At 48.6% G+C, this 15761-nt stretch overlaps 1 protein-coding gene across 5 annotated transcripts in view; it reads right to left on the bottom strand.

Moving 5' to 3' along the window:
• The window catches only part of LOC119465735 (prolyl 4-hydroxylase subunit alpha-2), a 253637-nt gene that overhangs the window by 188967 nt on the left and 48909 nt on the right, over positions 1 to 15761 (bottom strand). Inside the window, exon 13 of one of the 5 annotated variants that reach the window (XR_007464052.1) lies at positions 15161 to 15260. The exons of 3 other annotated variants lie outside the window; for them this stretch is intronic. Coding sequence is in view for 1 of the 2 variants with exons in the window: in XM_049657519.1 (XP_049513476.1) it covers positions 15166 to 15260 (95 nt within the window). In the remaining variant the exon portion in view is untranslated. Of the gene's footprint in view, positions 1 to 15007; positions 15261 to 15761 lie in introns of those variants that run through there. One more of the 5 variants, XM_049657519.1, reaches the window with a different exon arrangement.

The following is a 15761-nucleotide window of genomic DNA, read 5'->3' as shown; positions in this document are numbered from 1 at the left end:
GCGTTATCGCAACCCGACTGAGTGGAGAACTGCGGACGACCAGCCGATATATTTCACCTGTCGCCGTATTGGTCATGTCGCCGATACTGTCGCAACTCGTGGCCCTCAGCACCTTGCACGCCCACCAACCTGAACCGTTTTGATAGAAATTCCCGCCGTGTTTCGCCCTCCGCCGAGTCTAACAGTGCCGACAACTCTGCCGGGAACACGTGGTACGGTCGCTCACCATCGCCTCGCGGACACCACTCTCGTTCACCACAAACACGTCGCCCATCTTCCCGTTCGCCGCAGCCACGTCGGCTTTCGTCCCCTGTGGCTTTCGACCGCGTTCCTTCGGAAAACTAAGAACTGCAGCCCTCGGAGGTGGTGCTGCATTGACAACTACTGCAGCAAATCCTCGCCATCGAATCGTACGACGACATCTTTGATTTCGGCGACCGCCCTTTCGGCCAAACATCTGTTGTTCACCACCGTATCAACAATGGAGACATGAATCCGATCCGTCGGCGTCCCTGTCGTGTATCACATGCTGAACGTAGAGTAATCCAATCAGAAGTGGACAAAATGCTCCCAAAAGGGGTCATCGAACCATCAGCCACTCCTTGGGCTTCGCCAGTCGTCCTTGTGAAGAAAAAGGACAGTACCTGGTGTTTTTGCGTCGACTATCGCCATCTAAACAAGATCACGCGCAAGGACGTCTACCCATTACCACGCATCGATGACGCCTTGGACTGCTTGCACGGAGCTACATACTTCTCGTCCATTGATCTTAGATCTGGCTACTGGCAGATTTCTGTTGATGAAATGGACCGCGAGAAGACTGCCTTCATAACACCTGATGGTTTATATCAGTTCAAAGTAATGCCCTTTGGCCTATGCAATGCTCCTGCGACATTTGAACGAATGATGGACTCTCCTCTGCGAGGCTACAAATGGATCACCTGTCTTTGCTATCTTGACGACGTTATTGTTTTTTCTCCCACGTTCAGCAGCCACCTTACGCGACTCGCTGCAATTCTTGCGGTCTTCCGAAAAGCCGGCCTTCAGCTGAACTCCACGAAACGTCAATTTGGGCGCCGTCAGATTACCGTGTTGGGTCATCTCGTTAACGCAACCGGTGTACAACCAGATCCGGATAAAGTTCGCGCCGTTCGCAGTTTTGCTGTGCCTCGTTCTGCTTCTGACATGCGCTGCTTCGTCGGCCTGTGTTCTTACTTTCGACGTTTCGTCAAAAATTTCGCCGACGTTGCTCGCCCTTTGACAGATCTTCAAAAGAAGAACACGCCTTTCTCATGGGGCCCGGAGCAGGCTCACGCGTTCGCCGCTCTCATCGGCTTTCTGACCAGCCCTCCCATACTTGCCCACTTTGATCCATCTACACCGACCGAAGTCCCCACTGACGCCAGCGGCCACGGCATCGGTGCTGTTCTCGCCCAGCAGCAGAATGGTACCAAGTGCGTGATAGCTTACGCCAGCCGCCTGCTGTCACCTTCTGAAAGGAATTACTCCATCACCGTAGCGTGAGTGTTTGGCTTTAGTGTGGGCTGTCGCCAAGTTCCGGCCATATTTGTACGGCCGCACGTTTTCGGTCATTACAGACCACCATGCCCTCTGCTGGCTGTCTTCCCTCCGGGACCCGACAGGACGGTTTGGTCGCTGGGCTTTGCGGCTCCAGGAATTTTCTTTTAATGTCATCTACAAGTCTGGACGTCTGCACAAGGACGCTGACTGCCTCTCTCGTCATCCCGTGGATCCTCCTGATCCTGTTGCACATGATCCGGAGACCTGCGTGTTGGCTTTCACTGACATGGGCGACATGCGTGCTGAACAATATCGCGACGAGTCCTTGCAGGCCATCATCGCCGGAGTGCAATCTGGCAGCACCGACGACCCGTACCGCATGTTCGTGCTGCATGACGGCGTCCTCTACCGCCGCAATATCAACCCTGAGGGCCCTGAGTTTCTCCTTGTCCTTCCTCGTCATCTACAATCCGTCGTTCTCGAACAACTTCACGATGCACCAACGGCGGGACACCTTGGAGTTTTGCGCACATACGACCGCGTACGACGCCGGTTCTTCTGGCCGGGACTCTACCGCTCTGTGCGTCGTTATGTCGCAACTTGCGAATTGTGTCAGCGCCGAAAAAAACCTCCCCTGCCACCTGTCGGCCGACTCCATCCAATTGAAGTTCGCTCTGAACCTTTCTATCGCGTAGGCCTTGACCTGCTTGGCCCTTTTCCGATGACGACTAGAGGGAATAAGTGGATCGCCGTCGCTACCGATAACGCGACACGCTACGCGATAACCAAGGCGTTGCCGACTAGTTGCGCAACTGAAGTCGCATATTTTCTCCTCCATGACGTCATCCTCCACCACGGTGCACCTCGACAGTTACTTACCGACCGCGGCCGCTCGTTCTTGTCTCGAGTTGTTGACGACCTCCTCCGCTCTTGGGCCACAGAGCATAAGCTGTCCACCGCCAACCACCCACAAACGAACGGTCTTACGGAACGTCTCAATCGAACACTCAGAGATGATGTCGATGTAACGTCTCCAATGATCACCGCGACTGGGACGCCACGCTGGCCTACGTCACATTCGCGTATAACTTGGCCAGACATGACACCGCAGGATATTCCCCCTTTTATCTTTTGTATGGTCGCGACCCTACATTGCCTTTTGACACCATCCTACCTTCTGTGCCACGTGTTACAACCGAGTATGCTCGTGAAGTCATCGATCGCGCTCACATGGCGCGTCAAGTCGCCCGATCTCGTCTGTTGGCCTCTCAGGATATACAAAAAAGTTGTCGCAGTTTCACCTGAAAGGCGAAGCATCAATTGCGATAGCAAATTTGTAGAGAGCTATACGGAGTAATGATAGTAGCTTTATCATCTGTATAAACTTGGACATGCAGCAGCACCGGTAACACGCAGAACTGTTGTCGACGCCGTCGGCGTTTTGCCCAGGTTCGCACAAAATGCGTGCGGCGTTGGTGACTGTTGCCGGAGCCTCTGATATAAATAGGTACTTGGTGCCGCAGCTAAACCTCACGGCGACGGCGACGGCGAGGCTGACGGCAGAAATCCGGTTGAAGTGTCCATATAATTGCTATCGCAATAATAACACCCCTATAACATCACTCGGAGGAACGGAAGCCGATTTCGAATGCCATGCCTTTGTGTAATGTAGGAGTCGGAAATACGTCATAGTTGCGATGCGTCGTTTAATTTTCCTATGTGGATCTCGGCGGTCAGTCTGGTTAGTTCCCGCTGATGTTTTCTGGTATGTGCGGCTTTTATCGTGCGAGTGAAAGAATCGGGAGCGCAGTTCAACGGGGATGTCCTTGCTGCGCCATTGCGTAGCAAACCCTGCGGCTTAGGACTTATACGCAGTGGTTTCGAACTGTTTCGGTGAAGACTTCACAACGGTAGCGCCTAACTTTCTGACGTAGCAAAATTCAAGACAAAGTGGCTATCGCAGTCGGTGGGATGGGATGAGATGAGAGGCAATGATATTAAATTATTATTTTGGGCAAAAATGTGCGTTGAGAACATGATTTCTTCTATGTAAAACCATATTGCACCCTCCCTTGGCAACCACAATGCTGAACTGAAAATAGTTTAACGACCGTATCAGCCCCCGTTCAGCTGAAATGTACCTACGCAGAGTATACACCGGGCGCGGACTGCATTTGGGGTAGATACGGTGTAATTTCGTTTGCGAGGCAACTAGAGGCCTCAATCAGAGCAGTTTGTTGAAGTGACGGATTCCACAGCTCATTCCAGGACCCATCGTTAAGGAAAAATTTGTCTGCGACACCATAGGTGTTTAAGTTCTATTTTGCACCTTTAAGTTCTATTTTTTTCTTCGTTGAACAAGTTGGCTAACGTTAGCTGGCACAGTCTTTACAACGGCGCAGTTATGCGGAAGCGCAGCGTAAACGTCAAGCGTCGGTGAACCTCCAATAGAGTCAGGCTCGCTCAAACACTGCAGCTGAAGCTCAATGTTTATCAGACAGTTATGAACTCATTGCGCAAATTTATTACTTATGGCACATTCGACCGGTCCTTTTCGAGCACTCCTGCAAAGCTACAAAAGTCGTTTAGCAATGTACCTAAGCTTTGTCGTACGCTGGCGATGGTAGGCACGTTTCTGTGGGGTTAACAAAGCCCGAATAATGCGACTTGGAAACTTTGTCATGCAGCTGCTTTGTCAATTCGCACGACAATATGACCATGTGCGCGGCAGATGGCGGCAGTGACGTCAGCCGGGGGACTCATTTTTGTAGTCAGAGAAGAGCAGCGTCAATTCATTCGTTCCTTTTTTTCTCGGTCTAGCATGTGCGCCTGGTGATATTTATTGAAGGCGCAGTGCGCAGAAACTGTTCTGTCGAGAACAAGTGTGCTTGAATTTATAAAGCTTTTTAGAAAAGGAAGCATAGCTACTACCTATGAAGAAGGAGCTGCGGACGAACGTTTACGAAATACTGCAACATTGGGCGCGAACCTACCAGATATTGTTGGATTTTTGCTCCGTGAATTGTAGACAGACGTGCGAAGGGTGGTACGTGGAAATGCTGAACGCTTGTGTCGAAAACAAGTTTATTTGTCATGTCGAGACCTCCAAGTCGAAAGAAATAAAGGCGTAGCAGCAGTAGAATAATTAAACTACTATTCTTGGCTATAGTTGCTGATCTACCATGATGTGCTTTGTGATATACCGGCGCTGGGAATAGCCGGCACATAGGAGGACCTACAGTAAGGTCCACTCTTCCAGGAAACGCCTAATTTGTATCCTGTCCTTGATTGTAGCTTACTTTTGATATGAAATGTCTGGATAATTATTTTTTTACCAAGTGATTTGTACTCTTACGAAAGACATCACGCAACGAACTGGAAGAAATGTTCAAGATATGCTAGTTCGAGTACTAGTTTTATGCTTTCTTCGAAAGTGTACCATACATTACGCCTCACATATGAAGTGCAGTGTTCGCCCCGTGTGCAGTGTTCGATAGTTCAATCTGTTTCTATAATTCTGATCAGACGAATTCTGATAAGGCCAACTCTCATTTCCCTATATTCAAATGCATGTCAAAGGCAGAAAAGCTTTCCTTAGACAAAAGCTGAACCGAGTTGAATAAATGTTTTTGAATTCAAGAAAGAATGCTGCATTCCACCGGCTGTAAGAATCAAAATTTCGATTCAGGGATTACAATTTTGCACGACGCATTCCGAAAACCTGTAACTTGATAAAAAATAAAGGCGAAAGAACGTAGTTAGCAAATTTATAACGCAGTACCAATCACTTATCGCAGTGCACAAAACTGCGTCTGTTACAGCGTCTGAACTGGAAAAATTCATACGTGAGTTTGCAGCTCACCTGAAACTGTTGTCTACGTGTGCTTTTTGAAAACTCCTACTCAGAAAGCATGCAGTCGTCTATCGTGGAGTGATGCATAACCTATTAATCTTGTACGCTTTGGAGGTCTCAATATATGCAGTTTACAAAATCGTGTTATCTTTTTTTTTATTACCGAGTTACAGAGTCGAAAACATTAAGCTTAAAATTTTTTTGAAGCTTTGCGACTCTCAAGACTTTTTCTTACAAAATTGATTGCCTCTGTCAAAAAAGTACTTCCGACAGCAGGTACATTTTAAGACTTTTATTAAATTCGAGATATGGTTCGAGTACTAGTTCCATGCTTTCTTCGAAGAGAGAGAGAGAGAAATAGAAGAGAGGAAAGGCAGTGAGGTTAACAAGACGCACGTCCGGTTTGCTACCCTGCACTGGGGAAAGGGGGTATAGGGATGAACAGAGAGAGAAAGGAAATAGAGACAGCACAGTTTCGCGCACATCTGAAGCTTCGCACGAAGTCTACAGACGGTCGCCAAGACCTGTCGACTTGAGGTAGTGCAACAAGGCTTTCGTGGCTTTCTGTGCCATCGACGCATACGGCCATGGTCCAAGGATCTTCACTTCAGAAAATGGTCGAGAATCCAGCCGGTTCAATGCTGTCCGGATAGCTTCACGCTCGACGTCGAACTGGGGACAGAAACATAAGACATGTTCAATTGTTTCTCTGGTTCCACAAGAGTCACACATGGGCGTATCCCCCATTCCAATGCGGAACGAGTAGGCCTTTGTAAATGCCACCCCGAGCCAGAGGCGGCCCAATACTGTCGCCTCCGAGCGGGAAATGTTGATGGCATTTGAAGCTTCAAGGATGGGTCAATTTTATGGAGATGGCACTTCGGATTAAGAAAAGACCAATATTTGTGTGTCATAGCTTTAGCCACGAAAAGAAGTTTTCGTGCAGCGTCGGTCCTGGATAAGGGGATTAGGACTGGTCGGCCTTCTAGAGGAGCAGACCGGGCGGCTTCGTCGGCGAGGTCATTACCAGCAATGCTGGTATGTCCCGGTAGCCACTGAAATATAATTTCATGCCCTCTAGCGATAGCTTTATGGTGGTCTTCTCTTGTCTCATATACAAGCTGCTCATGAGTCCTGTGATAAATGGCAAAATGCAGACTCTGAAGTGCTGCCTTAGAATCACAAAATATGACCCATTTCTGAGGTGTCTCTTGCAGGAGGTATTGTACAGCAGCACGCAGGGCAGCAAGCTCTGCCGCCGTTGATGTTTGTGACGTCTGACAGTTTGAACTTGAGTGTGGTTTTCGTAGCCGGAATGACAACGGCACCTGAATAACTGGTAGATGAGACGGAACCATCGGTATAGATGTGTATTCGGTCCCAGTAGGTCTCATTCATTAATAGCAGCGTCATCTGTTGCAGAGATATTCTTGGGTGATTGGCCTTCTTCTTTACGCCCGGAATACTTAGGCGCACCTGAGGATGTTGCAGGCGCCACAAGGGAAATGAAGGCCTTGCTGCTGGGGTGTATCCTGACGGAAGGCAATCTTGATTGGTGACGATAACTTCAGAAAACATGGAACGAGGTCTCTGCGAAGGCAAAAACGCCATGTGATGATCGGGGACGCGGGAAAGATGACGGATATGCGCCCTGAGACAATCCACTGCAACGTATGTTTGGATCGGATGATCTTTGGCGAGGACGATTGTTGCAGGTGTTGACGCACCGCGAGGAAGTCCTAAGCAAGTGCGCAATGCTTGGCCCTGTAAGCTATCCAACGAGCGAACATTTGACTTGCACGTATTGGACAACACTGGAAGGCTGTAGCGTAGGTATCCTAGAAATAGAGCTCTGTACAACTGAAGCATGGAGCGTGCAGATGTGCCCCATGTTTTCCCGCACATGAATCTCAGTACCTAGGCAATCGACGACAGTTTTTTCTTCAGGTACGTGCAATGATGGCTCCAGGAAAGATTGCGGTCGATTATTACACCTAAAAATCGATGGGTCTGTCCGTAGGCAATAGTGTGTCCATTAATAGAAACTGGGTATGGCGTCATAAGTTTTCGAGTGAATGCCACCAATGCACATTTCTCGGTTGATACAGTCAAGCCTTGTGCTTGAAGATATGCTGATGTCAAGGTTGCTGCCCGTTGCAAACGCGCACGCACCTGAGGCCGAGTAACTGCAGAAGTCCAAAGGCAGATGTCATCTGCGTATATCGAGAGGCAGATTGTCTTAGGTAAAATGTTAGCTAGTCCAATGAGTGTCACATTGAACAACGTCGGACTCAATACTCCTCCCTGAGGCACGCCGCAGTACGTGTAATGTTCAGCTGTGGGGCCGTCTTCTGTTTGCACAAAAAACGACCGGCGAGTTATGTAGTCGGATAACCAACGAAGCATGCGGCCGTCGATTCCAATAGTCTCCAGGGAGGTGACGATGGCTTCATGTGCAACGTTGTCATACGCGCCTTTCACGTCGAGAAAGAGCACAACTGATATGCGCTTACGGCTTTTCTCCTGCTGCACTAATGTCGTGAGGTCAATGACGCTGTCCATTGAAGAACGACCCCAACGAAAGCCTGCCATGGAAGCGGGATAGATATTGTAACCCTCGAGATACCATTCTAGACGTGCAAGGACCATCCTTTCCATAACCTTGCCGATGCAGCTGGCAAGAGCAATAGGGCGATATGCCGCCAGGTCCAACGGAGATTTTCCAGGCTTTAGTAATGGTACCAGCCGACTTAACTTCCATTGCCGGGGAACTGTACCTCTATGCCATGAGTTGTTAAAGCTGTTCAGAAGCGCTCTTCTTGCCTCTTGTCCAAGGTGTCCCAGGGCAGAATAGGTGACGCCGTCAGGGCCTGGAGAGGATGATCGTTTAGAGACTGCCAGGGCAGCCTCGAGTTCTTCCATGGTAAATGACACGTCCATTTCCGGTACCTTAGCCGCTGGGAGGTCACTTACATCAACGTTGATGTTGACAGGCTCACCAGTGACTCTGGCACAGAATTCCTCCGCCACAACAAGCTCTGTTTGGCCAAGATGGAGGGCCAAAGCTGCAAATGGGTGTCGTTGTTGTGGGGATGAACGAAGACCACGTACTGTCCTCCAGATATGTGAAAGCGGCTTGCGAGGGTCCAGTGACTCGCAGAATGTCTTCCATCGTTCTCTCTCTAGTTTGTCTATGCGACGCTGAATTTTCTTCTGAATGCGACGTGCGTCTCTCAGATCATAAATTGATTTAGTGCATCTGTATCGTCGTTCTGCACGCTGTCGAATCGCACGAAGTCTTTCAAGTTCAGTGTCGAAATCCGTTCGGCTTGATGACAATGATGATGAATACTTGGAAACTTTAAGTGCTTCTGCGATGGTGTCGGCGATGTCGCCGGCGAAATCTCCCCCACATGCTTCTTCCATAAGCGACGTAAACATAATCCAGTCAGTGCTCTTCAAGATACCCCGAGAGTAAGACCGAGTGAGTCCATTAATCGTTAGGTAGGTGGGAATGTGATCACTCTCATGAGTCTCGATGTCGCAAAACCATTTAACATGTGATGTGAAGTTCTGTGACACCAAAGTCAAGTCCAGGCAGCTGCTATACGTAGGACCCCGCAGATACGTTGGGCTACCATCGTTCATGATGCAGAGGTCATAATCAGAGGCAAACGACGCAACATTCCTTCCCGTGGAGTTTATCTTGGTGCTTCCCCAAAGCAAGTGGTGCGCATTGAAGTCCCCAGTGATGACCAGGGGCCATCAGTTTCTTTTAATATGTATTTCAGTCTTTCAGGGTCAAACCGCCTTGATGGGGTGGTGTAACAACCAATAAGAGTAAAGGCCATTTTGTTCTTTTTGATGCGGAGGCATACGTATTGGTTGTAGTCATGAGGCTGAACGGCATGCGAAACATAGTTAAAGTCCGTGCGGATGTAAATGATAGCGTTGCTCCGTTCCTCGCACGTGGAAGAAGCAAACACTTCGCAACCAGATAGTCTGTAGGGCTTTGATACGTTCGGTTCACAAATAACAAGTATAGGGAACCGATTCTTCAAGACAAACTGGAGCAAATCCGAGATGCGGGACTTCAAGCCTCTGGCATTCCATTGAAAAATTGTCGCACTTCTAACTTCAGTGCGAAAAGAAAGTACTGGGTGAGCCATGGTGCTTATAGGAGGCTTGCAAGTACTGGATTCAGTGCATCCAGTATTTGCTATTCGCTTTCAGCTGTTGGTGTCTGCAGCTTTTTCAGTAGCATGCGAATCGTATTCATTAGTGATCGCACCATTATAACCACTTGCCGATCCTGTTCAGTCAATTCACCGGCAGGAGATGCCCAGGATGGTCGACTTCCATCGGCGTGCAGCGATTCTGCTGGTGGTTGCCGCTTCGGCAACGCAGGCCAGGCTTCGGTGTCCGTATTCTTCCCGGTGCCCTTGTCCTTTGTAGGCCTTTCTGATGTCAATGGCCTGGGTGGCAGTGGAGGAGGTGACTGTGGGCATGGCATACGCATCACCGACGCAGAAGCTTTCTTGAAGAACGTCGGCGACGGGAGCGTCGCTTCCTGATTTTAGCGGCGGCTTCTCGATGAGAGGAATGATCTCTTGCCATCTCTTTTAAGATAGCCATTTCCTTCTTAATCTTGGGGCAGTCTTTCGATGAGGCCTCGTGAGATCCGTGGCAGTTTGGACATTTCATGACAGTGGCGGCACATTTATCCGCGGCATGTGGTTCAGCGCAGCGGGGGCACACTGTCTCGTTCTCACAGACGCTGCTCACGTGTCCGATCTTCATGCATTTGCGGCACTGTAGAGGCTTCGGAATAAAAGGGCCGGACAGGATGCCGAAAGTGGCCTACCTTAACGTGAGACCGGAGGCAGTTGCCCTTGAAAACATCTTCACGCAACGTGAGTTGCCCAGGCGGTAGACATCAACAATAACGTCCCGATCACTCGCTGCTTTAACCAGAACCCGGCAAGTCATTGTTGAGGATGGCCAAGTCTACATCATATCATACATCACCAGTGATGACATCAGAGCCCAGTGGTATGTGAGAGCGCACCTGCATGCCATCAAGATCTGTTACCTTGCGTAGGGTGCTAAGAGCACCCGCATGCAGAATATCAACCGCCAGTACATTTTTGCGGGTGTTCACTCTAATGTCCGTGATTTCATTTGGCACCACGGTCTCCAGCAGCATCGAGACAGATTGCCTGTTAAGCCGCTTCATGTTACTGTTGGGTATCACAGGCATAAACAGAAGGGTGTTGGCGTCGGAGTTCCGCATGGGTTCAACAGTTTGCGTACTGGAGGACGAAGAGGACCTGGTGTTCTTCTCTTCGCCTTGCGGCTCCGCACAAGTTCGAAGCCTTCGTCGTCGGAAGGGTCCTCGCTGCTGAGCGAGTAGATATGGGTGGCCTTCGCTGTCGCTGTCAGTGTGGAGCCCGATCCGCTTCCTAGAGGCGGCCGTCGCTGACGCCGCCGGATCCGGCAGACGCCCTGGGCGGTCCACGTCCATCGCCACCGAACGCCTGATCGATACACTGGAGATTTCACAAAGATAGCCAGAGGTGATGATGATGATGATGATGATGATATCCTCAGCACATGGCTCTTACCCCACTCCGGGGGATTGGCCAAGAATTGGGCACCTGAACTTTTAGATACGGTTTTTGAAACTACTGTTACAGTGCAATTTAGTAATTCAGAAACAGACAGAATAATTTTCCTATACTGCACTTTTTATAATATAAATGTCGTGCTATATCTTAGTTGTAAAAGTATGTATTTAAACTTTTATTCGTTTAGTTGATTGAATGAAACTACAAACGGCATCAAACACGTCCCTGTGACTAAAGCCGAATACCGAGGCACCGAAAGAGAGTGCTATTTCTGATGTTAAATTTACCCTAATTTAGCGAGCGGAATTTCAAGAAGTCTTTTTCTTTGTAATTTATACCGGCGACATATTAAAAAGTAGTGTTCTATGGTTTCTATTTCTATACAGAATGGACACAGCGGTGATATCGCCAGACCAGCCCTGTGTAAATATAGGTTTAATGGCGGGACGCGGCAGCGTAATTTTGTGATTATTACTTCTGATTGTCTTGATGGATACCAATGTATTTTCCACGGAAATTTTTAGGTGTTGAAATTCAGTCCATGATTTTATTGTTTCAATTATATCTCTACGAATTGAAAAATTCCGATAACCGAGAGGTATAAAAACAACACTCCGCCAAGAGACACTTCGTCGTCTTCATCCACTTCGTCGTCGTCTTCGTCGTCTCCATCACTTTCTTCGAAAGTGGACCATGTTCTTATGTACGTCGAAGAGCTTTGGAGGAACAGCTCGTTGGCGGGCTAGTTGCATGGTTGTGATTCAAGATTACCAATCCAGCTCGCCTGGATGAGGACAGAGAAATAAAATGACAGCGCTGTGTACGTGTTATTTTCCTTCTCTGTCCTCGCAAAGTGGTGCTGCAATTTAGAGCTCAGCTCTTAGGCTCCCGTTCCTGGGATGAGCTTCGCAATCCCACGGCGCAACCGCGCGAACGCGCTCGTGTCACTGCTCGCACATTCGTCGTCGTCTTCTTCCACAGCTGGCTCATTGGCGTCCCTCGCCGTAAGCGCTCAAACGCGCTCGTGCCACTGGCCACGCGTTCGTCGTCTCCTTCTACAGTTGGCTAGTTGGCGTTCGTCGCCACAACCGCGCGAGTGCGCTCGTGCACTCGTCACGCGTTCGTTGTCGTCTTCTTCCACGGCTGGCTCGTTGGCGTCCCTCGCCGTAACCGCGCGAACACGCTCGTTCCACTGCTCGTGCATTCGTCGTCGTCTTCTTCCACAGCTGGATACGATACCGCTCCTAATTCCAGCGTTCCCAAACGGCTCCTCCCTCTGCGAAAGCGCTGCTGGCACTGGCACACTGCCAGTCAGTGCGATGATATTGGTCTCAAATTCATTGCCTCTATAAATCCAGAAATGAAAACACGTATGTAGAGCTGCCCTCAAATTTCGCATAAGCGAGTATCGTATCAGACATTTGTAATCGGAGGTCAAGCTCCCTTAAAGAAAGTTTCGAGCGCTGCTTTCTGAAGGCTGTTTGGGGTCTAAGGCTATATACTCAGCGCAGTTAGTAAGCTGCTGCACGATGACGCCATACATGATGACCGATCCGAGCGTGTTCATGTAGAACCGGTCGTCCAGATCCAACAAATTGAGCACAGTAAGCGCGAACGCCTCGCCCAACGAGGCGCAGCGCCGTGGTATTTTGACTGCGCCGCACACGGGGCAGCGCCGACGAGTTAATGCGGTTGCTATATCCAGAGCCCACCGTTGTCGCCATCCTTCGGGCCTCGGCGTGCACCACGCTCAGCCGGTGCGAGAGCAGCACGTACACCGAGAGCAGGTAGCGGTTGCGGGGAGGCGGGTGCCGTGTGACCACAAAGCTTTTCGGCGAAGCTGCGCGACAGGAAACAGCAGGCGCTTTGCTGGGACGAAGGACGTTAGAAGGCGCAGCGCTCGCTAGGTGTCTCCACAATAATACACGTGAGGCAGCTGAGCAGAAAGACGCTCAGTGCTGTGTTCCCATTCTGGCCAGCATCGCAGACAAGCTACGTAGCCACCTAAGCAGAGAGCTTTGAAACTGTTTAATGGAATGCGTCTGGAACCGCCTGGAAGACGATGAGAAGGCTGAATGGATGGATGAATGCTATGAGCGTCCCCATTGAAAGGGGGTGGTGGGTTGCGGGACCACGTTGCGTGGCCACGTTACGGGTGTCCCGCGGTCTTCAGGGTCATCCATTGCTCACTCTAGTCGGCTGTGTCTGGGTGGTGTCAGGAAGGCTCACATGGTTTTAAGCGAAACGCGTCTTGGTCACAGTTGCTGGGATGCAGTGTCTTTTGAGGTATTGAGGGACTTTCTCTAGCCGTGTGCTTTTAAACTGAAGCACACGGGCAAAGAATTCACACCTTGTTGAGAATGTCAACCAAAAGAGCTCCTGTGTCCTGCGTACAAAGATTTCCTTTGTGTCCTTTGAAATGTGTCGTCCGGGACAACTGTTGGATAGAAGAACTGTGCTGAACCAAGTGGACCCAATAAAATCAACCAACCGTACCCGCGAACGATTATGTGCTAGCACTCAGTGTCACTGAAGAGTAACTGTAAACAATATGCGATGAAAGTGTAGAATCCTCTGTCACTAGTTGGACATAGTGCGGATGCCTCACTCTCATTGATACCTTTTTCTTGTCGATCGGTGTATCGGCAGCAGACATATAATTCACGCTATTGTCGAACATCTATGCTTGTTAATTATAAAATAAATCATGCAAATTGGAACATTAAGGCGTGTAGGAGAATCGACGTACAATCGATAACTACATGATTGAGCTTACCAAGCTTCAACAATACTTTTAAGCAGGATGTGCAGTGGCTACGGACATAATGAATGTGTAGCGCCCGATAATTAGAAGTACCTCGTCGAGCAAAACCCTCATCGACTGGTTGTACAATTGCTCACTTGAACTGATGATCTGCATGGTTTCAAGTGGGCGACCTACATGCTCTTGACGACCTTACTTTGTTCGTTTTCATTTGGTATTTGCCTCACCACGGCCATGAATCTGAGTTGAGCCTTTGAGCATCGTGCCATTGATGAACTTTTCAGTCGATACATACTTGAAGTGTTGCGGGTTCAGGACTCTAAATTTAATGCCCGGTCACTTTACGAAGTTTATCGGCGCACAGAAGGTACTCCCGCTCATCGCTTTAACAAACGCGTAGAGGTGATCGAAGCCACTGAGTAAGCTTAGACGTAAACTGTTTGTTTTTGACGAGTAGCTGATAAAGCCTGACATGGGAGCTCTGTCATCGGCTTTCATCATTCGCTCGCACAAACATTTTCTTTGTTTTCTTTGTTTTTCTTGTTACCGTAATCCGCTCATGTTGCACAGCTTACTAGCGCTGGTATATTTGCGCTATATGCATCTTGTAACAAGCTATAAGTCGCCACAAGGCCTGTACACAAGAGGTTGAGGGCAACGCACACCATTAGAGTTAATTGACCGTACGATACCGACTTTTTATAGCAGAGACAGAACTTACTTGTAACATTCGTCACAGTTCTGTTTTCTTTTATTAGACTTAATTCACCATTACCTTTCTCGAAGCACGCCTTCTCTTTTTCTATTACAGCTACTCACCTTTTACTCAGGCAATGAAGAATGACGCGACACGTTTCGAAGCATTTCTTTCACCTTTGCATCCATACTGCTGTAGATTCGGCCATAGTAAACAACGTCGTGTCGGGCGCCAAGCTTGAATTTCCATGTTAAGGAGTAAAAGAAGTGTGTACAGAGACTTTCAAGTTGAGCGTACGTGGTTACTGTATTTGCAAAGAAGCTTTTATCGCGTCACAATAAAAGTCGTGCAGATTACAGAACCAGCCATATCAACGGTCGGTGGAGAGAGCCAACATCCTCAAGGTGGTCTGCTTTAGTCTGCAGGGACCATCCATTGACTTTTACACATACTCAAAGTCGTGTGCTTTACTTTGGCATGTACCATACCTTGACCTTCCTTCGAACACCCTCAAGGTGGCGTGCATTCCTTTACATAAACAATCCTTTGATTTTCTTTTCACTTTATTTTTTTTAACAATAGACACTAACAGGGACGACCCGTCGTTCCCAATGAAAAAAAAAAATCGCGAAGCACAAAGATACAAGAAGAAGGAACAAATAAGCAGCAGGAACAAGAAATAAAGTAACACAGGTAACAACTATCACAGCTTCGCAGAATCTAGTGTCCGTCTCCGTTTTGTCGCCGGGCATGGTCGTCGAAACATCTGGCCGTTGGCTCGAATCCATAGGTTGGCGACTGTAATAGCAAAAAGTGCAGCAGAGTACGTCAGCTAACCACGATTAGCGGAACGAAATAATTAAGGGTAGTAAACCGTGCCTTTTGTTCTGTCCGAAACGTATGGTGGAGGATGTGCTGCCATTAACCAGTTACGAGTGATCGTAGTACAGCACGGTACCTAATTAACGAGACATGTAAGGGTATCCTAGGGGCTCAATCTTTTTAATGTCTGTACAACTGAAACACTCCTACTTTATTTGATGAAAGTGTGGCTGACAGGGCACATTATGTTGGTTTCTATGGATTAAACATAGTATGCGTGCCTTCGTGCTATATTAAGCTGCTATCGGTAGCCAAATAGTAAACGAGGGTTCCCTTTCTGGGCAATGCGGTACACTTGACGTACTTCACAATCATTTATGGTTTCCGCTAGCAAAAAAGTTTACATATTTTGCGTTCGCCTTTGAATTCTCCTGTTGACATTTCATTTGTTCGAAGATAAAGAACGCCTCTGGTTCT

The sequence above is a fragment of the Dermacentor silvarum genome, chromosome 10, assembly GCF_013339745.2.
Source record: "Dermacentor silvarum isolate Dsil-2018 chromosome 10, BIME_Dsil_1.4, whole genome shotgun sequence".
Classification (NCBI taxonomy): domain Eukaryota; kingdom Metazoa; phylum Arthropoda; class Arachnida; order Ixodida; family Ixodidae; genus Dermacentor; species Dermacentor silvarum.
The sequence above is the reverse complement of the archived record's forward strand: the minus strand, read 5'-3'. Positions and strand labels throughout refer to the sequence as shown.